Below are 24475 nucleotides of genomic sequence, written 5' to 3'. Positions count from 1 at the left end.
GGGTGGGACATTTTAGAGGGTGTGCATGCAGTTACATCTTTCATCAAACTATACTTCTCGACTTCTTGAAACTGATGGTACGAAAACTTTATCTCTTAAAGGTGCATAGGCACGTCATATGCCTATCCAAAAAGACCAAAAACCAGTTGATCATGATAAAATAAGGCTATGTATACCAAGAGTCTATCCACTATAGCCTTGATAGCCTTTGTAAGCCTAAACAGAATTCCAGCACCAGACGCAACAACCTGACGTAAACAGAAGTCGCACCATCTGCCTGCAGTACCGAGTAACTACCAGAGAGCCAGATGGTGTTCACTGACGTAGCTACTCAATAGAGCCTGACTGTCCTGCAATGCCTTGCGGAAAAGTGACATCTCAACGTGATCAAAGACCAACTCGACCTACTCCAACACCAAGTTTGTAATAATTACAATTACCATGTGGTCCCAAGGCAAAACTAATCCCATCAGAATAGGTCTTAGATTAGCAAGGACACGTACTCACGTATCCATCAACTTTGCAGCGACATCTGATGGCTTCTTTAACTTTAGCTCCCGCTTTACTGAACACCAATGTTCATATTGTATTCCTAGCGCTATTCGAGTGTTATCCCTCTTGTAATCAAATATTATTCTGTGCTTTTTGCACACTTGATCTTGGACTTTACTCCACAGGGAGTTCCACACTCGTTCGCCTCCATTGTTTTGGCTTGTTAATCAATTGAATGCATACGAAGTGCCGTACCTCCAGTCAAGTGGTGTTGTTCTGGTAAATATACGCAGAAAGGCTTTATTTTACTAAGAAATTGAGCAAAAACAAAGAGCAAAAGACAGATATAACAAATAATAGTAATTTGTCAGAAAAACGTATTAATTTTGAAAAGTCATGTAACTTGCCTATGCACCTTAAAAAACAATTCTGCAAAGAAAAGAGGGTAGAAATGGATGATGTAAAAGAGTCAGTGGAAGTTATCAAAAATGCTAGATGTCTGTTCATGCCCCCAAAAGTGATCTCAACCTATTTTTTTAAACATTCATTTAAAGTTTTATTCACCCAGGTTATCTCGGTCTGATAAAATCCATATTTGTTCGATGATCTGAAACATTAAGGGTGATAGAAAAAAACAGAAGAAATCTGTTCGCAGCACCATATTTTGAAGTCATCGTCCAAAATGCATTGTTTTTCTTTATCAGGGAACATGAAGTAAAACATAATAGACATCGAGAGTCTTTGATATTCTGGGCAAAGAGCATATAGAAAACTATTCATTTAGATCTTAACTCCCTAGCTGGCTGGACTTTTAAAGAAATATAATAAACATGTATGATATAATCTTTTCAACAATAAAAGATCTATATTACATGTACTTTTTACCATTGTAAAAGTAATTTTTCTTCAATCATCACACTGTAAGCGTCCCTTAGTGGTGCTAAACTGGCACCAACGCCATATACTGTATGGAAAGTGACATAATGACCCATTAACAACTGCAAAACTGTTCACTAGCGGTAGATTTGTTACTGAGGGTTGAAGGAGCTTTTCATCTTTGATCTGTCTAGTCCAGTCACCCTATGGAGAGAGTTCAATTTAGTGGCTTCACATTTGGAAGCCAAAAGATGCTTGAGATGTTACACTTTGTAAAATTGCAAAGTTTCAGTTGCTGTGAAAACTGCTTAAGAAAACCTGACAGAAATTGATGGCAGGTCTTTTGGGAAAGATTTGGCCGACTAGCACAAGAGGCTGGTTTAGCTGGAAGCACTTTATTTTGAAGCAGGGCAAAATTATTACAGAGAAGTACAAATCTTACAATCGAATGTTAGGTACAACACAAAACATTTGTTTTTTAATAACTACTCATTCTATTTAATTTCATAGTAAATAGCGACTCTAGTGACTTTTCTTCAAATGCTAATTTTTGGTGCATTAATAACGGATTGGAATTTGTTTATTAAAATGGACTGAATACACATCCCAATTGTCTGGTTATGTTATTTCTTTATTACATTTTTGGCCCTCTAGTGCTTCTGACTTGACAGTTTCTACCCGCGAGATTGGACACCCCTGATCTACAGAGATATCGTTCATAACGTTTGGATTTATGCCTCATCAGGTCCTGACCACTGACCACTGCGAACAAATATAAAAACAGCTTCCGTTAGGTAGATGGGATGAGGAAGATTGCTACTACGTGTATTTAGTGTAACCTGTTTCATGAATCCTGCGCAGAAGTAAAGGAAACAATGTGCAAAACATGGCTTTGTGAGTGTCGACTTCTTAATCAACACACTAAAGGTAGATCTGGGCAAGAGAAGTGAGTAGCTTCAACGGAGGTTTACCCTGTGTGTTAAATGTTATGTTGTCTTGTCTTTCCCATTTTGAAGAGTGGCTAACAGAAGCTGGCCACATCATATTTGCTGTCATGAACTAGGACACCCAGTTGAATATTTTGTTTGTGAAAAACTCTTCACATGTTAATGTCCATTGTGTATATCTCCGGAAAAGAAAATGATTTAACTGCACTAACAAACAAACAAAATCCAACCATTCCCGTTTTTTATTAAACAACAGATATCAACAAAAATATGTTTTTAAGGAACGATTTGGGACATGCTACCCCCTAATAGGCAGCGTTACCCCCTCCAGCTCAAACAACCTCAGTGAGTTGCTCCTATCTACCAGTTCAGCTTGAAGGTCAGTAAGTCTTCTTCACCACATCTAGGTTGCTAAACTACGGAGCCCTAGAGGGGTCATCGCAAAATGTTTTGCATGTTGAGAGAATGTGAGCTCATTTTACTAAATTGAGCTCTTATTTTAAGCATAGTAAAACGCGGGCACAATTTATTAAACGAGTGCACTATTTACTGAAACGAGCGCACGATTTACTAAAACGAGGGCACAATTTAGTAAAACGAGAGCACAATTTAGTGAAGATGGTTATAGAACATTGTGTGCACGATCTACTTAAACGTGGCCACAATATGTAAAACGTACACTCAATATTGTCTTGACACATGTAAACATGAGCACGTTATAGTATATTCGAGATCGAGATCTACCAAAACGCACCCACGAATAATTAAAACATGTGCTTGACTAAATAGGCCTACAACGGGATCACGTTTTATTAATTAAAACGGGCTCAATTAAAAGAAAACGTGCTGACAAATTATCACGACCTGGAAAAAAATATCACTTAAAGTGAGCTCTCCCGGGCTCCGTACTAATACTAAACGCATTGTATCGCGGTCATGTAACTGGCTACTTTGCTGTTTCCGTCAGCAAGAAGTTGATCAGATGCAATAAATCAGTTAATTACATAAATGTAAATAACATCCAATGAATAATAATCGTAAAAATAATACAGAATAAACATTGTATGTATACATATTAGCAAAAATACCTTCCCCTTTTTATGCAGTATGTTGATATTTAAAATGTCTTGATTGAGAGCAAGCTGGAACCGAACTCAGACGCACAAACTTGACAATTTAAACTGAATCAGACAACTTGGCTGCCGGGTGTCTTGGACATCCAATAAATGGAGAATTTTCTTTCAAATGCGTCAAGGCGAAAACAACTAATAACAAAACATCAACTTTGATGTCACATCTTCCCTGTTGTGGATGTCAACTGCCATAATTTATGGCGATAAAGGCTAAAATCCCTTTTGTGACAGTAACCATATGCATGTGAAGTCGATTCCTGAGGCGCTGCTCCTCGTAGCAATGAAGACAAAGTTGTGCGTAAAGAGGAATGAGGAGGGGAGTTTGAACATTTGTTAATTTCTTTCTTTCATCAGAATGGAGACTGATTATATAAAGCCATCGTGCCAAAGTAGAATACAAAGAGGAACAAGTTAATAGCAGACAGTCCTAAAAAGGCCAGGAGCAAAAAAAAATAATAAAAAAAATAAAAAGGTTTTACAGCACTCTTTTTTTCCCTAATCTGCATTCAAAGACTTTGGGCCTCTCTGAGCCTACTTTATCTCTAAGAGTCACTGGAGGTCCATTTTGTTATTAAGAATGAAGCAGCTGAGTAAACTAATAACTAATGTCTTCTATTGCTTATTCACGCTTGGCTTCATAGCGGCTAATCCTTTAATTGGCGCAGAAAGGCTGCCTGAGGTGCTCTAGTCTTGAGTGAAAAATTCCTATGAAGTGGAATGCACCGCGTCATCTTGGTGAATTATTCATTCTGGTAGTCTGCTTTCAAATCATTATTGTTTAAACGCATCCGAGGCAGCTCAGCCATCACGCAGATCTCTTGCAAATGTTGACTTATTTTAACAGATTTGTTTTTTATTACAGTTGTGTTCAGATTCAGTAAAATACAGCAAGCGGGATGTGTTCCAAGGTGGTTGGCTCTTACATTGCACTTTTCGCCGAGACGCTTTTATTACAGCCGATCCCACAAATCTCTCTCGACTGGGAGGGAATCGCTGTAAATTTCTTTATCAGTTACCCGGGTTACGGCACCGACTCTGCCTTTAGGCAAACCTGCCATCATTTTTAAAACGAATTGCACTGATAAGTCAAAGCCTCCCTTCAAGTTTAACGAGCACCCTCTTATATTCCAAACCTTTTGCAAAAAAAAAAAAAATTGAGGAGTCGAGCATTAACGCACACCTTGGAGAGGAACCATGGGACAAAACTAATCTTTAAGAGCTCCTGTGACTCCCGGGGTGTCAGTAAAACTATCATCAGGCTGCAAAATAACAGGACTGCAAAGGTAGTGTGATATCAAGAGAGCTAAGGTGTAACAGCATGTGGGTGACGGGACTACAAACACGATGCCAGTGTGAGGCTTCTCAGTTTCTTCCCTCCCTCTCTTTGTGTCCGATGGTCTGCCGCTTCATCATCCGTATTACTGCCCTGTGTTGTGTGGAGTCAGGACGAAATCTAGTCTTGGATGAAAAGGAAAGCATGAGGCTGAATTCACATGTTTCCCCTTTTGTTCTTTTACAACACACAAACCTTAATGTATATTATGAGGATTTTATCGAACCAAAACAAAGTGCATGGCTGTGAAGTGGTATTCTTTGCAGCTACCCCTTATTGGGATGCCAGAAGTGTGCAGGGGAGCCACCGGGTCCCGGAGCTTCGCCATTAACCACATTTTTCACCACCTCACTTGCTGCTAAAGCTAAATCCAGAAATTGTGACCTTTTTCACGTTGTTGTTCAATTGATTTGCAAGGCGTTTGCTAGATTTATTACTGTGATCAAAGTTCTCCACCCGCGATCTCTGTGTTGGGAATTGTATTCTTGCCTCTAGTATTTTACTACATTGTAATTTTAGTGTTACCATTTGATTCAACAGATTTCCTTTAGAAGTTGTTTCTCTGTCTTTGATTTTCTGCTTTAGTTCCACTTCAGCTGCTTTTTTCATTATTTCTTCTTAGATGATGGGTGACACATGTTTTTTTTTTTGCCGCGCATGCCAACCTTTGCTGCCTCTCAGAGGACGGGAGAAGACGCATTAGGCTGATCGTTTATTTTCAGAAAATCTGTCCACTCTGTCTAAAAGGACCCGGTGAAATTGTTATTTTTATGCAATGATGCGTTAAACCTCTGACGCTTTACATGTGTTATTAATGCTTTTTCCATCTCCATCATAGTTACCGGCGCACGGTCCATTAATGATGAAGGAGGAATTTGCGCCTCACACATCCTTCATAACAGAGTTGCTGATTTGAAAGAAGTCTATATGGGAATAAGAGAGGTGGACGGGTGAGGGGGGAAAAAAAGTTAACTCATTTTCTGATAGGTGACAAGAGCACCAGGCATGATACAGACCAAAATCTTTTCTGCTTTAGTTTATTAACTGAATGTTATGAAGTGCAGATGCAGCACCACAGCTCTTATTGTGTTGGATTGTATTGGCTCATCCGAGTGTTTGGGTGATGCTACTCTCAGATTCATTGGTATAGAAGGACTTTGAACACCACTTTACTATGAGAAGCATGGGGGGAGGGGGAGGAGACGCAATTTACAAATTTGTTTTCTACTTTTAAAGCGATAGATCATGACTAGATTTCATGGAAAATCAAGAACATCACATGCATTTTTGGTCTTTTGTTATCTCCAGGTTACATTTATTATCCAGAAGAGCAAAGCTGGTTTAAAACAAACGTTACTGAGTCATTTTTATCACATTAGTAATGATAGTATTTTATTTGGACAGATAAAACTGAACTGTTTTGACTAATTTTTGTATTTTTTAGTGGATGCACCCTACATTTATTAAATAAACCGAATGCTTCTTATCACCTGGTTTTCACTCCACCATCCCACCCTGATTCTCCTCTCCCTGTCCCCACCAACGTTTGGACATTTACTCATCATAACTTATGAGTGTCTCTAGCAGGAGCTTGGGAATAGCTCTAACTCACGTCCAGGAATGTCAGATGATTTATTTCCCTTTTCCCACACAAGGTTGGTGTGATATGTGGCACCATTTCTTCTGAACGTTTAGATTTCTTGTGTGAAATGGCCTCTATCTGTTTTGCTGGTAGATACCAAACAGATGCTCCGGTCTCCAAGTTAAGCTGTTGACTGAATCCTCTGAGTAGCATTTGGGATTTTGCCATCAGCCTGAGAGTTCTCTATGTGAATACAGCTACATTACAGCCATGGATTCAAAAGCACTCACAAGTTCATAAATCTATAACATAATAACTTTACTGTTGCCATGTTGAGAGTCTGTGATAGAGAGAAATGTTGCCCTTCAATAATTTTTGAAAGTGCCAATTTGTTGAGATTTTACAGCCAGGAATACATAGATCCTGAATGGCTTCCAGCAAAAGGACTGAGTGTAGCCAAAGAACAAATCAGGATAAAGAACAAACAATGGTCTGAAAAAGCAAGTTAGCATCATGCCAGGCTAGCCACCAGGCTCCATTTTATTTACAAATCGCCTTATTTTGTTGGTTTTAGTCAGGTCCATTTCATGCTTTTGTTCATGTCATAATCGACGTTTTAGAGGATGAAACAGGAGCCGCCTGCTTAGAGATGCTCCATGTGTTTGAAGCTGCCTTTATAGCATGTTGTACGCTTTGTGAAAGTAATTCATAAAACTTTTACTCACAGTTTATTCTAAAGGAACTCCAAATAATATTTATAAGCAAAAAGGTGAAAACGGTGATTAGGCTTGATCGAAGAGAAAAAATCTTTCATAAAAGCCAAATGGTCCAGATGGGAATCAGATCCATCAGAGTATATTACAAAGCTAAATGGAATTATACATGCTCTTTTAGCACCAGAATCTGGATATTGGTCTGCAGAATTTATCACAATGTAACCACAAAAAGAATCAAAGTAAAGGTTTTCTTTTGTCTCAGGGAAAATGTGAATCCAGAGCAGGTTCTTATAAAGGTAAGAGGGTTTTAGAGCTAATGAACTTGTGGACTGGATGTGAGCGTTGTCAGAGGAATGGAGCCAGCCACTCCAGGTGAACGCTCCTGTTTGACCTTGATTCTTCAGTTGTCCTTCACCTATGTGGTACTCCATGTTACATCAAACTGTGGCGAGTTTGCATACTGTATGTATGAGAATACATACATACAGTTAGTTGTAGTAAAAGCTCAGCTAATAACTATGTCTACAAGAGAGACACGGCTGAACACTGAAAAACAGGACCAACTGTATCCTCTATAGGCGTCCAGCAGTAGCCTGGCCAATGCCCTCCTCCAGGACGGTTGTCACAGCGAAACAGAATGAGCTGAAGGCTTTGATCAACATAGTGGACTTCCTGATAGTAAAGAATTACAATAGTCCAGCCTTAAAGAAACAAATGCATGGGCTCATTTTTCAGCATCACTCCTGGACAGGATATTTCTTATTTTAGTAATATTTCAGAGTTGAAAGAAGCAAATTCTAGACATCTGTTTAATATGAGATTTAAATGACATGTCTTGGTCAAAAATAACACCATGTTTTTTTTACTTTATTACCAATTTAATGCCATCAAGATTAAGTGATTGATTAAGAAGTTTTTTTTTTTTTTGAGGACTCTGGTCCAAAGAGGAAAACGTCTGTCTGGTCAGAATTTGAAAGCAGAAAAATGAAAGTCATCCAGGTTTTCATATCTATGCTATGCCTGTAGCCTGTCTATCTGAATGAATTCATCAGGAAGTATTGATAGATATAGTTGAGTATCATCAATCAATACTGTCATTACCTATAATAGTTACCTATAATAGTTATTGAGCATCACTCTGCTTATTATAAGTGCTTCATTATTACAGTAAAAATGTGCTTTCTGCCTAGGACTGTACTCCCAGAGGTATACACATGTATGACTCATGGTACTGCAGTCAGTAAAGTTAGCAGGACTCAAAACCAGAGGACAAATAATACTGAAACCACTACTCTGGTTTTACTGTGTTCATTTTAAGCCAATCTTGAGACCACAAACAAAGCTTTTGTGATTAAATGTTTCAGAAGTCCCACATGCTAAAAGGAAGTTGAGCACTTGAGCATTTCAGTGAGAACCCGAACCTTTTAGATTAACCAACAAAATATTTATCTGTTCAAATTCTGATTTTCTCACACAAACACTTAGATCTTTTTATGAGTTTTAGATTGTGATAATATAACTTATATGTATACATGTATATTTTCCTTAAAAGAACACTGGATATTATGTTGCTTTGTGATTTGTTACACGTGCAAAGGCAAAGACTCAAAGTTTTGTTTCTTAGAAAATGTGATGGGCAGTCTTGTATCTTCAGTCTTCTGAAGTATTATTTAGATGTAAGAGAGGAACTTTTCATTGTTCCCAGGTCAAGTAGAGAACCAGGTAAAACTGCTTCTCAAATATGTGCTCCTGGTGATCAGCTGGAAGCACTTGATTTGGATTAATTCCTTAATTTCGTTTTATTAGACAACTTTGACAAAAATGTAGTCAAACTGCCTGGGTTTTTTGTTAGGCTCGGAACAAGTGGACCCAGTATTCGAGGCAGACAAACAGTTTAGGTTTAAAAGGTTATTAAAATCAGACGCGGAGCGGGAGGCGTCAGCGTCTACCGCGGGAGCCTCTGCAGGAGAAGACAACAGGTTAGTGACCACGCTTATCTGAAAGTGTTTGCGCACCAACGTGTCGGTCACTAACCTGGTCTTAATGTCCAGTTCAGATCTAGTAGCGGAGGTAGATCCCTGCTGGCGGGCTGCTAATCCGGCGCGGCGGTTGCCGCCCAGAACGTCCCTGAAGCAGAAGTATCGGTGGTCGGAGGACAGGCAGGAGGTCAAAACCGCTAGGACAATCGTGAGCAGGACGATCAGGAGGACGAAGCAGAAGCCGATGTCGGGGACGAGATCCAAGGTCAGAGCCAGGTGGTCAGATGTCAGCTGAAGCGCCAGAGGGAGATCCAGGACGAGGTCGGGACACAGATCCAGGTTCGGTACACGGTCAGACTGGAGGGCAAGACGAGGTCAGGCAGGCTCGGTGGTCAGGTAGCAGGTCCAATACGATACACAGACAGGCGGGGAACAGGCAGGCTCAAAGGTCAGGAGGTAAAACAGGTCAGGATCAGGAAATCAGAATAAAGAACGCTGGAATAGATCTCACCACTGGCTTGAAATAAACTGGCACTGCTGTCTTGTCAAAGAGCTGGTTATATACTAGTAGGAGCAGGTGGAACAGATCTGAGGTGATGAGGAATGGGCGGAGCTAAGCAGGTGTTGGGACATGAGAAACCAGACAGCAGTGCCGAAATCATGACATTTTTGTTGTTTTTAAATGAGAATATTGGATTTTTTTTATGCAAAATGTATTTTATCATCTTGATTATTTGATCAGTTTTTTTGTTAAAGTTGGTGGTGTTATCCATGTTTAGTTTTTTCCCTGCCTTTGCAATTTTGCAGCTCTTCCTGACTTCCTGGCAAAATATCTCAACGAGAAACTGCTGTTTGTATAAAATAAAGAAGAAATGTTCAAAATGCTTGTTTTTACCCAAAGTGGGCGAGTTCAAAATTTCTCTAATTTTAGCTTCCCTTCTTTGGCTTCCTGTTAAATCAAGAATAGAATTTAAAATTCTTCTTCTAACGTATAAAGCCCTTCATAATCAAACTCCATCATATATCAGAGTTCTGATTACCCCGTATGTTCCTAACAGAGCACTTCGCTCTCAGACTGCAGGTCTGCTGGTGGTTCCTAGAGTCTCTAAAAGTAGAATGGGAGGCAGATCCTTTAGCTATCAGGCTCCTCTCCTGTGGAACCAACTCCCAGTTTTGGTCCGTGAGGCAGACACCCTGTCTACTTTTAAGACTAGGCTTAAAACTTTTCTTTTTGACAAAAATTATAACTAGTGACTCGTGTTACTCTCAGCTACCTTTATAGTTTTACTGCTATAGGCTTAGGTTACTGGAGTATATCAGGATCTAATTTTCTCACTATATTGAGTTCTACTGTTCTTCAATTATGCATTATGTGTTGTCATTTCTGCTTTAACTTTCTGTTCTCTCTCTTTTCTCTTCATAGTAGGTACACCTGGTCTGGCGTTCTGTTAACTGTGACATCATCCAGAGAAGACGGCTCACCCGCTACTACCATCTAATGTAGAACAGATTACTAGATCAATGTGTGCTTCTGTGCTTTTTTGTTTCTCTTGTTGTGTCTCTGTTCTGTCTTCTGTAACCCCAGTCGGTCGAGGCAGATGGCCGTTCATACTGAGCCCGGTTCTGCCGGAGGTTTTTTTTCCCCGTTAATGGGTGGTTTTTCTTCCCACTGTCGCTTCATGCTTGCTCAGTATGAGGGATTGCAGCAAAGCCATGTACAATGCAGATGACTCTTCCTGTGGCTCTACGCTTCCCCAGGAGTGAATGCTGCTTGTCGGGACTTTGATGCAATCAACTGGTTTCCTTATATAGGACATTTTTGACCAATCTGTATAATCTGACCCAATCTGTATAATATGATTGAACTTGACTTTGTAAAGTGCCTTGAGATGACATGTTTCATGATTTGGCGCTATATAAATAAAATTGAATTGAATTGAATTGAATTAAAAGGCAGGGATGAGGTGGGTTATGATTTGGCAGAGGGGCTGACTTGTGTGTAGTGTGTTGTTTTTAGGAAAACAAATGCAAATAGGTTCTTTTCTTGCTCCTCTGGTCGTGATAGAACAAATGTAAGCTACTGCGTTATGTCGGGATAACATAACGCAGTAGCGTTAACATGACACAGACTTCGTTGAACAGAGGCAGGTTTTATCTCACCCGGGCTAGCTGTGGAACGTAAGAGCAGCCAGATATCTGCTCCTCTGGGCGAACGCATCCTGCCATTCAGGTTGAACTCATGAGGGACCACATAACAGATGAAAACAAGCCCATTCATAATTTTCTGTAACATTCACATCCTGTTCACATTGGCTACAAAACAATATTTTGAATTTGAATCGACGAAATCAGCACGTACCACAGCTCTCCTAAGTGCAGAAAGTAAAAGCCTGATTGCTTGATTTAAACTTTCTTTGTGTCCTTTAACGTCTTTCAATTGCAGAAATTGGAGAGCCAGTGAGGAAATCACTACTTTTTTTTCCTTTTTTTTTTCCTTTTTTTTTGGAAGCAGTCATGCTCTTCAGTAATCAGACAGCTTGTGATGAATTATGAGAAACCATAGAGCGCTCACCTGTTCAGATGCACTTTGGGAGTATTTTGTACCGTGGCTGCTTTGCCGCTGAATAATGAATGCACTTGAAGGCCTTAATATAGAGCTTTATTTTACTCACCTTCTCCTCTTCCTTTGTCTCCATCCGTGTGTGAAGGCTGTGTGTGTGCGACATGGACAGGCTTGGACGGAACGAGTTTATCGGCGAGGTGAGAGTGGCTCTGAAGAAACTGAAGGAGGGCGAGAACAAACGCTACAACATGGGCCTGGAGAGAATTGCACAGGTATGAATAACATCTCACGCATATTAGGATTAAATGCATTGTTTAGTGGAGAGCAATTTCAGATATTTGGTTCTTATAATGCTTCAACCTGCTGAAACAACTTTTAACTCAGTCAGATTTCTCTTTGAGAGCTCGAACATAGGAAGATGTAGGAACAGCATTCAAAGTATTGTTTTCAAGCCGTCCTCCTGTGAGCTGTCATTTAGGTTTTAGGAAAGTTATGTCATGGGGGAGATTGAGATAATGCTGAGTTTGTATTTTTAAACTGCCTTAGAGCATTTGGTATTAGGAATTAAGATGATTAGCGGAGCTAGCACTGCTAAAACTGCCGTGTCCAGGTGTGTTTGGTAGAACATGCAGCTCAGTACCTGTGCCTGACCGTGAGTTTTCAGTAAGTCTGCCCACATTTCCTAGTCCTGTGTGTTCGATGACAGAATACACAGGCAATGTTAAAAGCAGGGCTGCACAATCTGTCATAGATTTATTGTTATTGCCACAACACTGTACTCAGGATATTTACATCACAAAGAACCGATGGCCAAATATTGAACAATGTCCAGGCACTCTGCCTGCAATATATTCGATGGCACTTATTGTTTAATGCAGCATGAAAAGTTTTTTTTTAAAAAGTGAAGGGAAGGCAGGAAAGTAAAACTAAGTGATTTTGAAGCAAGCAAATGCAGCAGAATCAACTTTTTTTTTTTCATTAAAACCTTGTTGTTGAGATGGAAGTAATAAATTATAACTATATTTATCATTAGCTGTATAGACCACTCATTAGCTGGGATCTGTCTTTGCAATGAAGGCAAAGAAGAAAAAAGACGTCCATACTTTTTGAAATATTAATCTATGGCATTTTTTATGGTTATTGTATGGTTATTTTTCACCAATATAATCACATGTCACGTTTTCCCAATATTGCGCAGCTTTGATCTCTCTTCCCTCAGTAAAGACACCAAGCAGTACCACGGTCAGCTGGACCTGCTGGCAGAGAGACATTTTTGTAGTCTCTGGTCGTAAAAAGATCAGGTTTTTGAGTTATCGACCGGTCAGGGCCGTTCGAGCTGAACATCATCGGCTCCCCGACAACAGCTGAGATTGTCCCGTTACTTTGTCTTGTTTCAGAATAAGGAAGCTAACAATCAGCTGGTGGAGCAGGGGGCAGTGGTGGCGGAGGAAGAGGTAATCAAAAAATCATCAGCTTCACCATCATCATCATCATCATGTAATTTCTCATATCTCAAAAAAAAAAACAAGAACATTAAAAAAAACTGTAATTACACGTGTTTAATCTGTATCTGAAGCATGAACTCTATTAGTCTGGAGAGCAGGGAGAGCATTTTCATGGACACCCCATATCAGCAGTGTGAAAATGACAACAGTCTAGTGTTTTACTCCTCTCATGGCCTTTATCTCGTCTCTCTTCATGAGTTTGAGACAGAAGCTAATAGCCTCTGGTCCCTGATTAGATTCGGATTCTGGTTCGCCCCGGAAGATTAAAGCGAGGGGAGAGTAGTGCCTTTAGCCCGGGCTCAGATAAGGCCTGTAATTACAAGGTTTCATTTAGAACCTCAAGGCACCCGCTATAGACTAAATAGGCAAATGTATTCAAATAAATGAGTAATGCTCCTTTTTGATTGCTTTGAGTAAATTATTTTGAATGTAATATTTGCAGTCCTCCGAGCAAGAAACATCAGAGTGTGCCTAAAGAATAATATATATATATATATATATTTGTGTTTGTTCCACCAGCGTGGACGCATCCTGGTGTCGCTGTGCTATAACACAGAGAAGGGCTGCCTGCTGGTTGGGATCATACGCTGTGCCCATTTGGCCGCCATGGACTCCAACGGCTACTCTGACCCTTTCGTCAAAATGTAAGTGAACATCGTGAAAATTGCAACTACACGATGATATTTTTGTACTATACTTGAATTAAAAATGTTGCCAGTTTGAAAAAAAAAAAACAGATTGTTGAATTAGTGCTGCTGATGAGCTTTGTTTTAAGTGGACCAGATGGTTCGGCTTAATGGAGGGGTTGTGACTAAACAGTTTTCTGAACAAATGCCGTGTAAAGAAGCACTGATCAGGCTTTACCTGCCTGTCTTTCTTCTAATTTCTCACAATTCCTACTCTCCTCAATGTATAAAACTACAATATTAATGCACCCAAGTGCCTGTCCCCAACTTTGCCTCGTTTTTATTAAACTCCAAAAAACTGCTTCAGAGTAAATGCTGCTGCCTCGGATTCTCAGTATCTTACGTGCCAATCAGAGCCAATTAAGAGGAAATTGACGTTTTTTTCCCCCCATAGATTCAAGCTGACAACCAGAGTCAGGCAGAGCGGGTTCCTGCCATCTCAAAGCTCCAGTCTTTTTTAGAGACCCCTAATTATTTCTACTGAAGCCTGGGTTGGCCTGCAATCCATTGAAATAATGCAATCAGACAAAAGTGTCAACATGCTAATCACAATTAAACCATTCATAATGAGCATCAACAACATCTGAAAGTTTTCTGAAATAGTAAAAGTAGTTTTAGTTGCAGTTGATTTAAATATTTACGAACGAAAGTTTGGGTTTGATGGAAACAAAAACAATGGTTTTTTGGGGTAACTGTAGGTTTAACGAGGAGCTTGTAAAACAACTGAATGAATTGAAAGTAGAAAGAGAGTCTGACTATAAGTTTTATGCCGTTATCACTGATGACAAGCTCAGCTGGAAACCTCATATCAGCTATTTGAAGGATAAAGTCCCAAAATACATGTCTGTACTGAACAAAGACCAAACCCGCTTTGGATCAAACAGCTCTCCATGTTCTGTACTGTTCCATAGTCTCGCTGCAAAACCACACCACCGTCATTATCTTTGCTGCAAAAAAAAAGCAATAGGAGTCACTAATAAAGCTGGTTTTCCCGAACACACCAACCCGCTATTCATAAAGTCAAAACTACTAAAACTTACTGACATTAGCAAACTGCTTAACAGTGCTAATGCTATTTGAAGCCAAGCATAATTAGCTACCAGAAATCATTGAAAACTTGTTTAGGAGGTGGTGGTGGTGGGGGGGGGGGGGGGGGGGGCTCATGAAACCAGGACACAGGGAGGGTTCATAGGTTGTAAGTTTAGATCCGCTGGAAAAGGTTTTTGTGTTTCAGTGTGTGGAACGAATTTTGGAACGATTTGAATGAAAGGAAACACCAAACCACCAACCAGTTTAAAAACATTATAAAAGCAATGTGACTGAAAACATATAAGTTATGATAACTACTGATGACTATGGTCCAATTGATCACAATGAAAATGAGAACAATTAAGTAGAGGGTACTGTTATGAATATCATACATTGTGAAAGTCTGCAACTGAGAACATTATGATAAATAAGGAAAGTTTAACATTCCTGTTTAGGAGTAATACATATTTTGCAAATAGTGGATGTATTACTTTTGGATATTGTATTTAATATAAATTCAATACATAGAGCTGTGTGTATAAAATATATACGCTAAGAACAGGGGGGAACAAATAAGTTTAACATTAACCCACTTTTTTTGAATATGTGTAAAAAAAAAAAATACCCTGCTTTCTGTAGTAACCACTCATTGTTAATAACCTCAAATCTTTAGATAAATTCATCCATCCATCATTTTCCTCTCAGAGGGGAAAGTAGAGCTTTGGCCTAAAGTTTTGGAATCCTGATTTAATCCTGTTGTCTGAACTTAGATACCTCCAGATAGCAATATTTTCCAGCACCTGTTCACCGAAAGGTTTAGTGTTGCTTTCAGCCATGGCTTATGTGAATTAGCTGTTGGCGCTTTCAGCAAAATTGTCAGTATTTATTTTAACACTATGGTTGATAGAGACCGTTATGAGGGTGGATTTATTTCACCAAGACATAATGGCAGCTAAAACAGAAGGAGCTGTGGTTAATGCAGATTATTATTGATGATTGGGGGGAAAAAATTACCAGTGAGATGGTTTGAAAAGCTTTGGCATCCAACAAAAAAAAAGAAAAAGAAAAAGAGGCATCAGCAAAAGGGTAATTTAATGAGCTTTTCTGATACATGCAGTGATTACTTATTAATGAGAAGAGGCAACATTGGACTGATGTGCGGTGAAAGTCACACCAAACAGCTCAATAACAGAAGTTTGCCATGTTATTGCAATAAAGTCATGAATATATGACTTCGAGATTTTATAAAAAAGCTTTTAACTTTATTATTAATTAGCATTGTTAGTGCCGGTAGAAGGATGCAAAGTGAAGCAATTGGGAGCACCGTTGCCATGAAGCAAGAAGGTCCTGGGTTCGATCCTGGGTTTGACCTGAGGTCAATCTGCATGGAGTTAGCAGGTTCTCCCTGAGTGATGCCAGCAGTTTTCTTTTTATTCCTGTTGAGTAAATGGAGCAATTATTCTACCATAAAGTTTTATTTTTATTTTTTTTACTGCCCAAAATGCTTTTGTAAATCATGTAAAAAAAAAAAGAAAAAGAAAAGTCTTCAACTCTTCTGGAAATATATGATCAGCTTCCCTGCTATGATTATCTGCCACTTTTCTCACACAAAGCCAATTTGATCAAATTACCGGTTATTATTATCAAGTCTGTGTCCTGCACAGAATTTCCAAATAGCTCCACATGTATTTTACTCTGGCAATTTTTAGGGTAAGTATCATATAACATTAATCACTCTGACTGAACAAAGACATCTCAGAATCCTGTTCCTTTGCTGCACCAACTCTTACCTTATGTCATGCATCGAAATATGTTGCATTGTTTGAAAAAAGCTGCAGAATGTGGCCCCTTCTGGATCCCTTACATTCAAAAACCTAATATATTCTATAGACTGGGATGAATTGGACACAGGTGAGATTTATGGGCTTTCAAACTGCTGAGTGAACCCAAAGCTGCCTGATTTCAAACTTGAAACGAAGCACTTAAGCAGCTGAAGAGACTTGAGGGGCGTCCTGCTGTGACAGCAGTATGCCACCAACACCCACCAGTATCTGAAACACATGTGCATTGGGCAAATTTCAGAATTTTGCTGTTTAAAGTAAAATCGAACCAAGCCTCAGTGATCTCACGCAGCATTATTAAGCGGGGGGAGAATGATACAATGCCATGCAAATATGTTAATCCCTGTTGAACTCCACATTTTGTGACATTAAAACCACAAAGTTTAACGTTGATTTAAATCTTATGTGGAAGACCAACACAAAACACTGTGTGGTTTTCTCAAGGGGATGGAAAACGGTAAACAGCTTAAAAAAGTGTTTTGGAAAAATCTGAAAAGTGTGGCATGCATTTGTGTTCGTACTCTGACACTCCGATGTAAAATCTAGTGCAGCCAATTGACGTGATGCCAGCTGTAAGATTTCCCCGCCCATTAGGGAGTGTATCCCACGCCGATCTAACCGCCGACAACAGACATTGTAATGATAGTAAAAGTGCAGCTCACAGTGTTAACAGAGGCGTTTTAACCACTAACATTAAGGGAAGAAAACACAGGGGAAAAAAATTTAAAACAAGTCATACATCAAGTCTGGACAAATCCACGTTAAAACCCGAGTTTAAATATCCAACATATACTCAAATTAAAATGTATATTAGTAACTTAAAATAGTCACGGCAGACTGCAGCAGATGTTTTGATGCCGCCATCGAGCTATCCATGGCACAAATTTCCAGTCAAATTCTATATTAGGAGTGTAAATTTTACGTTACACTTCCGATTAAACGCTTTGTGCAAAATCTGAGTCTTGTTAACTGATCATAGCTGACAAAGATTCAGCTTGGTCAAGCAGAAGCTGCAACGTCTATGTATCCAGAAGACATAAAACCCATCAGAACCAGTGTTAAGCTTTACCTTTTAATTTAACCATTAATCATGCATCCTTCATGAACAACATCTTAGTTACCTCATTTGTTTGATGATCTAAAACATCTAAATGTGACAAAGACTATACAAATGATGAACATGTTCCCATTGATCACTGTTGTGTTCAGCTGCTCAGGTTGGCTGCATATTCATCTTGTGGATATTTTTAAACTCCTTTTAGGTTTTGGGAAAGGAAGAAACTATATTCCACCCTCTATCGCCATCTGGAATAACACATGTCTGAAGTGTACTTTCGCCACAGACAACGTTTAACCATTTCTACCGATGTTTGTTAATGAAATCCCTCTGACCGCAGTGAGTTTGCGATGTTAAATTAGCTGGCAAGATTAAGGGTTTTGCAGCCCCCCTCAGCTAAAGGCCGTTTCACTTTGAGACAAATAGCTGATTAGTCAGTTACTGAGGCGCCTCCGAGATTGATTGACAGGCGGTGGCACATCTATTGCCTTCACTGGTCACCTGATCTGTAAATAGAGTCCACCTGATTTAATTCAATCTGATTGTAAATCCAGCTCTTCTGCGAAGGTGTCGGATGTTTGTTAGAAAACGTTTGTGAACAAACAGCATCACGGAGGCCAAGGAACACAGCAGGCAGTTCTGGGATAGAATCGTGTAAAGGTTTGTGCAGGGTTGAGTTCTAATACTATATTCTATACCAAACTTAAGTGCTCTCACAGAGCACTTTTCAATCCATCACATGAAAAGTGTAAGTAGAGAATTAATTGGAAAGGCAGCCAAGTTACTCACGGTAATGTTGGAGCAGCTGCAGAGATCTACAGCTGAGATGGGAGAGTCTGTTGAAAGGACAGCTATTAGGTAAAAGAAAGTGTGGTCTATTCTGGAAAGACAAATCAGTTAAAAATTCAGATGTGCAAATCTAAGACACATTTTAACAGACTGCTGGCTGTAATTGGAGGAAAAACTCTGCCCCACTTTTCATGTTTAGTTGTATGAAATATAAAAAAACATAAATTGTCTTCTCTCCATCAAACTATTTTTCACAGCTTTGTGTTGGTCTGTCACAGACCCTTAATATCCCAATAAAGGCTTGTAACACCGCATTATGTAATACCGCCACAATATGTAATAATGTAATGAATTAAGCCTACAAATTGTAATCGAACGGCACTAAAACCGCATTTTGTAACAACCACCGCAAAATGTATGGTATTACATAATGTGGCAGAAATTACTACAACATACATCCATGGATTTTATTACATTTTACAGCAGTTAATACAAAATAAGGTCTTAGTGCCATTTTATTACATTTTGATGTCTGAATTTGTGCCATTATTTGATGGTGTGGCAGTATTACACAATGCGGCACTACACAACTGCTTTTAAACATGCTAAAGATAGACACAGACACAGCACCGGCAATCAGTTTCATTATGGGCACTTGGTAGTTACATTTGTATATGCCATACATCGGGCCCGGGGGCACCGATGTATGGCATATACAAATGTATAGGCTCTGTTATTCAGTTCTTATTTCGGTCTTATTCTCTGGACGTGCGTGTGGGTGTGACACGCTGTGCTTTCTCGTTCGCCTGATTACTTTGTTGAGTCTCTGCTATCATTGACGCATTAGTGAGAGAACACGGGCTAACTTCAAGATTTATAACTTTCTTACCTCAGAATACATCACACCTCTAAGCAAAAGACCTGTGCAGTCACAGCGGCAGATGCTTTTCCTTTTCTCCCATGAGCTTGCGCAACACTGGTGTCATTTCAACTTGTCACCAGAGGGGGCAGACTTCTGCAAAAGCCCTGCAACTTGTGCTAAGCTCTAAGGATAGGCAAATACGCAAAAATGGATTGCACCTGTTGTTCGGCTCATTTTGCTGTCTAGTTGCATCTGGTTTGTAGATCACATTTGCTCGCCCTGTCAAGTTTACATGTATTTTTATACAGACAAACCTTTTGAAGATCAGGCTCTAAATGACCAAATGTTTAACATTTATTGAACAGAGTTTCAAGGTTTTAAATGTTTGGGTTCCATAACATGACAAACTCAAACAGTAGTACGAGTGTGTATTGCCTAATGTGCCAGATTATTACATTATCATTTTGAAAAAAAACAAAAAAAAGAGGAGCCGCCACATTTTGTTATAACCACCACAAAGTGTAATGACGTTCTTACAGAATTCACAAACAATATTACAAAATGTGTTCATTGATTGTATTATCTACTGCAGAGATTATTACAAAATGCTCTTTAAGAGGCGTTCTATTACATTTTGAACCTGAATTTATTACATTGATGCCTAATGTGGTGTTACAAGGCTTTAGGCTGTAACAGATATGAACAATTTTCGGGGTTGTGAAGACTTTTGCAAAGGGTTGATTTGTCAATTGTCTGTTGAGGAGCAGGTCTTATCCTGATTATACTGGACAACTAAGTGAGTATCTGTTCACATGAGCTGGCACAGGTCTCTTCAAAAACTAAAAAAACACAAACAAGGAGAGGCAATGCATTTAGCTCTGCACGCCTGAGCTGCTCCGACTCCAAGGCGAGGATGGTGATAGATAAAAAACCCACACAGCTCATTCTCTGATCTGCTCACTGTACTTGACAACCAACAGTGCAGAATGGAAGCGCTCCCACTCAGGACAACTTATTCTGTAAACAACAGCACCTCCAGGAGTGGGAGGCTTCCTGGTGCTGTGGAGGGAACAGCAGCTTACTGGACCTGAGCTACAAAAGAAGTTTTAAGGTTTCTAAAGTGGATTTTGGCTGCTTTGTTAAATGAAATAATCTTTATTCAGAAAAGGACTAAAAGAGTTGTCAAGGTTGACTTAGAATGAACTTGATTCTGTTCTGCTTTTATGTTTAACCCAGATTTGGTTTATTTTTAGCCCAGACATAATTTCTGCTTAATGGGTTTAAATCTGGAACAGGCTTCTACTGAGAAAATCTGCGATGCTGTCAGTTCAGAATATTAACATGTCTGTTTTTTTTTTGTTTGTTTTTATTATTCTCTACGCTTTTATCTTTAAGAGCAAATGCTTTCCTGTTCTGATCCAAAGGCTTGATAAGACTTTGAGAGAAGCAGTGAGCTTGTGTGAGACGGATTTCTGAGTTGAGTCTAATTTGTGATCGGCTGCACTCTTGGCACCCGTCTCTGCAGAGATCTGTGGAGGACTGCGTATGTCTGTCTTTGTAGATTTGTAGCTATCGACTAAAGGTCAGCAGAGTGAGGGAACGGTCTGGTTTGATGTTAACTGTGTTGCAGGTACAGTACTGTTAATAAATGTTAGGCCCCCTGGCAGATTTCTCTCTTTTTTTCTTAGTTATCTTGTTTTTTTGTTTTAGCCTGCTTCCTGCTGTGAGCCTGGTACTATTTAATTGATTTCTTGTCTCTAAATGTCTGACAGTAATCAGGTGTGGGTGTGGCTGGTGAAACTGAACTCAGACTTTGTGGTTTATCACAGTTTTTTCATTATCTAACAAGGCTGGGACAAAAACCTTTTTTTCAGGTTGGTTTACTCTTCACTTCAACTACATTTTCTATTTACACAAGTTATATTTCTCATGTGATAACATTTGTTTGATGATCTAAAACATCAAAATGTGATGAAGACTATACAAATGCTACATTCGATAGCATTTTCAAAGACTCTGATGACCCTGCAGGTTAATTTTATTTAACCTAATTTTATTCATATAATGCATTTTTACACAGATTCCTTCTTGTATATTTTGCAAATAATTTCAACCATTACAAAGAAATACTGAGAAAACTAAAAGCTGTAAAACAAAAAATGCATGCCAGTTTTATGTTAAATACATTCTAACTAATTTAAAACCTCACTGGAAAGGGGGGCTAAAGGCAAGTAAATGATGATAAAAACAGAAATAAAACAGCAGTTTAGACAACAGGTCAGTAACAGAATAATAAAAGAAATGATCAAAACGGTTTAGATCGAAGCACATTCATGTGTTAGAATGGCTCTAACAATGCCCAGACTTAAATTCCAGCGAGAATCTGAGTAAGATGTGGAGATTTCCTTTCATAGACTCTGTCTTTTCAAACTGATTCAGTCTGGGCTATTTCAAAACTTTTAGTCTCTGGATGTGCAAAGGTGGTAGAAACAAATCCTGAGCTTGAATTACAGCAAATGTTGGCTCTAAATAGTATTAAGTGAGAAAGACTTTGAAAACTATCCATCATTTTTGCTTCAAGTTGACAGTATGTTCCACCTTTTCTTGGTGTCTTCCATAAAATCCCATTTAAATACATTGAAGTTTTCAGTTGTGATAGAAATGAGGGTATTACTTTCACCAATTTTTTTTAGGAGTAGTTGACAAATGTATAATTTTGTAACCATTCTTATACATTGTTCAGGGAAGGTGTCGCCTGCAGTGGCGGCTGGCCAGTAGGGGGCGCTCGGGCGCCGCCCCCTTTAAATCGTTTAGATAATAAATGATTTCTGAACTGCAAAGTACTTAGAAATGTATTTATTCATACTGTGTGTCCAATAGACATGTTAGAATTTATTAAAATAGTAAATACATAATTCTATTTAATTGCTCACATTGTGCACACTTCCTCCTTTCCTATGTGCGGGGCGCCGGTCTAATGGGAGTGAATGTAGGCGCCGCCTACTTGGGCAAGCACGTGATCTGAGGCTGACTTTTAATTGGTTTTCTAGGCTTTTGCATAGGGGCGCACTGCTCTGCGTCCCGGACACACCTATTCTGTTGCGTCATTACTGGTAGAGTGTCAGTACTGGCTAATTTTTTTAAAAACATTGTGTGATTGGACAATCCCCGATTCGACTCATTAGCGCAGCTGCAGTTCGTTAGGTTGATTCACGGTTATGCTTGCAAAGTTGAGTAGTTTCAAAATGAGAGAAAATTCTGTTTTGTCTTTACAAAAAAAATGCTTTTACAAAGCGTTCACTTGAAGAAAAAAAACAGGATAAAGGAGCTTGGACCGGATCGTCTTAATTTACAAATTCAGCAGCAGGCAAGTGATCTCTCCACTCCATGGTTGGATAAAGCAGTGTAGGTAGTAGTCAGCCAGTGAAGAAGCGTTGGATACTCAGTGTAGAAGACCATGAAAGGATTGCTGCAGAGGTGAGTTGTTGTGGAAAATCACTGTTACACTGGTTTATAGTAATGTTATTTAATATATTAGGAAGATGTGCTTTGTAGTTAGAAATACCTTTAGTTGTGTCTATGCTGTGTAGGTATGGTTATGTAATGTTTGTCAGCAAGATATTTTATTATTTAAGTTGTACTGAAGTTTATGGGTAATGGGGAATAAAACATTTGGTTACTGAATTTTGTATAATCTTGTCCCACAAAAATGCTGTAACACATTTCATAACACAGCCTTAAAAAATGGCAGCAAATGTTATTAAAATCAGGAAAACAATCTAGAAGAAGTCTTTTCAGAAACTGTCACGCTCTTGAAGATCCTCATCACCACACCCATGACCACAGCTGAAAGCTGAAAGGTGCTTTTTAACTCTGAAAAGAATCAAGACTTTTCTGAGAAACTCAATGACTCAGGACAGGCTGAATGCATTGGCCATGTTGTCAATGGAGAAAAGACTAGTCACAGAGATGACTGACTTTAACAAGAATATAATTGAGAAATTTGCTGGGCAGAAGGAAAGGAGGGCAAAATTCATGTTCAAATAGTGCTATTTTTTAAGATTTGTTTTGTTTGTTTTTCATTTGTTTGTTTGTGTGCGCCCCCCTCAGTTTTTTTAGCACCAGCCGCCACTGGTCGCCTGTTTAAACGAGACAATTCTACAGCACATTCTGTACATATTACTTAATTCTCCAGCTGAAAAATGCTGAAATGCACAAGTAGGTCGTCAAGGTCAGTTGCCAAATAGATTAATCAGCGTGTGGTAATCTGCCTCCGGTGTAGTGACATACAATAGACTGCAACGAGTGTCCTGCCTTAGGAGTCAAGACGAGCTGACGTACAGTATATAGTTAAAAGTTGACCTCGATCTCCAAAAGTTACGAATGAACTCGGTTTCTGTGAAGTTGACATCTCTACTCCACCATACTTGGCTGTGTCTCTCCACATCCAAACAGACCTCTGTGCTGAATTGGCAGCCAAAGCTTTTAAAATACCAGAATATAAAGTTTTTACTCTTTTTTTCATTCATGCGTTTCCCCCTCAGCACCCGCTGACACAATAAATGGCTTTTGTTGGACACTAAACCAAACACATATTTCTTCCATGTTTTCTGGACCAAATCGTGCCTGCTGTGAAGTCATTATTATTCTATTGCTGATGTTGGCCAGTTTGCAGACAAATAAGAGCTCACACTAAAGTTAGATATCGGTAGCATTTGAACAATATTAATGATCATTAAAAAAAAATTAAGTGCTTTTCAGAGCACTCAAGGACACTGTACAACAGACATTAAAAAGTTCCTATGAACAGACAATTACAGTGAGTAGGTATCCTTGAACAGATTTCGACTTGAAGTGAGAAAAAGTGTCAGGATTGCAGAGTTAAGAGTTGTTAAGTCCGGAGGGAGAGATGTTCCAGAGCTCCTTGTGGTGCTGAGGCAGGATGGAGGAACAGTAAGGTGAATGGAAGAGGAGGTGCTAAGGGTGGAGTAGGGGAGTAGCGATGTGAAGGAGACCAGAAAGGTAGAGGGGCGCAAGGTTGTGGACGGCTTTGGATGTGTACAGAAGGAAGCTTCACTGACTCCC

General features: G+C 39.2%; 1 protein-coding gene and 1 long non-coding RNA gene across 2 annotated transcripts in view; one reads left to right on the top strand and one right to left on the bottom strand.

Annotated features, from left to right (window-relative positions):
• The window catches only part of doc2d (double C2-like domains, delta), a 60176-nt gene that overhangs the window by 14150 nt on the left and 21551 nt on the right, over nucleotides 1–24475 (top strand). Inside the window, 3 exon segments of the mRNA XM_021318055.2 lie at nucleotides 11767–11893; nucleotides 13019–13075; nucleotides 13646–13770. Coding sequence (XP_021173730.2) covers nucleotides 11767–11893; nucleotides 13019–13075; nucleotides 13646–13770 — 309 coding nt within the window.
• LOC118563128 lies at nucleotides 8017–9239 on the bottom strand. Its single transcript, XR_004931037.1, has 2 exons — nucleotides 9114–9239; nucleotides 8017–9039 (listed from the first exon to the last, which is right to left on the bottom strand). It is a non-coding gene; the product is annotated as an uncharacterized LOC118563128 (long non-coding RNA).

Source organism: Fundulus heteroclitus, chromosome 5 (genome assembly GCF_011125445.2).
Source record: "Fundulus heteroclitus isolate FHET01 chromosome 5, MU-UCD_Fhet_4.1, whole genome shotgun sequence".
Classification (NCBI taxonomy): Eukaryota; Metazoa; Chordata; class Actinopteri; order Cyprinodontiformes; family Fundulidae; genus Fundulus; species Fundulus heteroclitus.
This window is presented reverse-complemented; position numbering and strand designations above follow the sequence as displayed.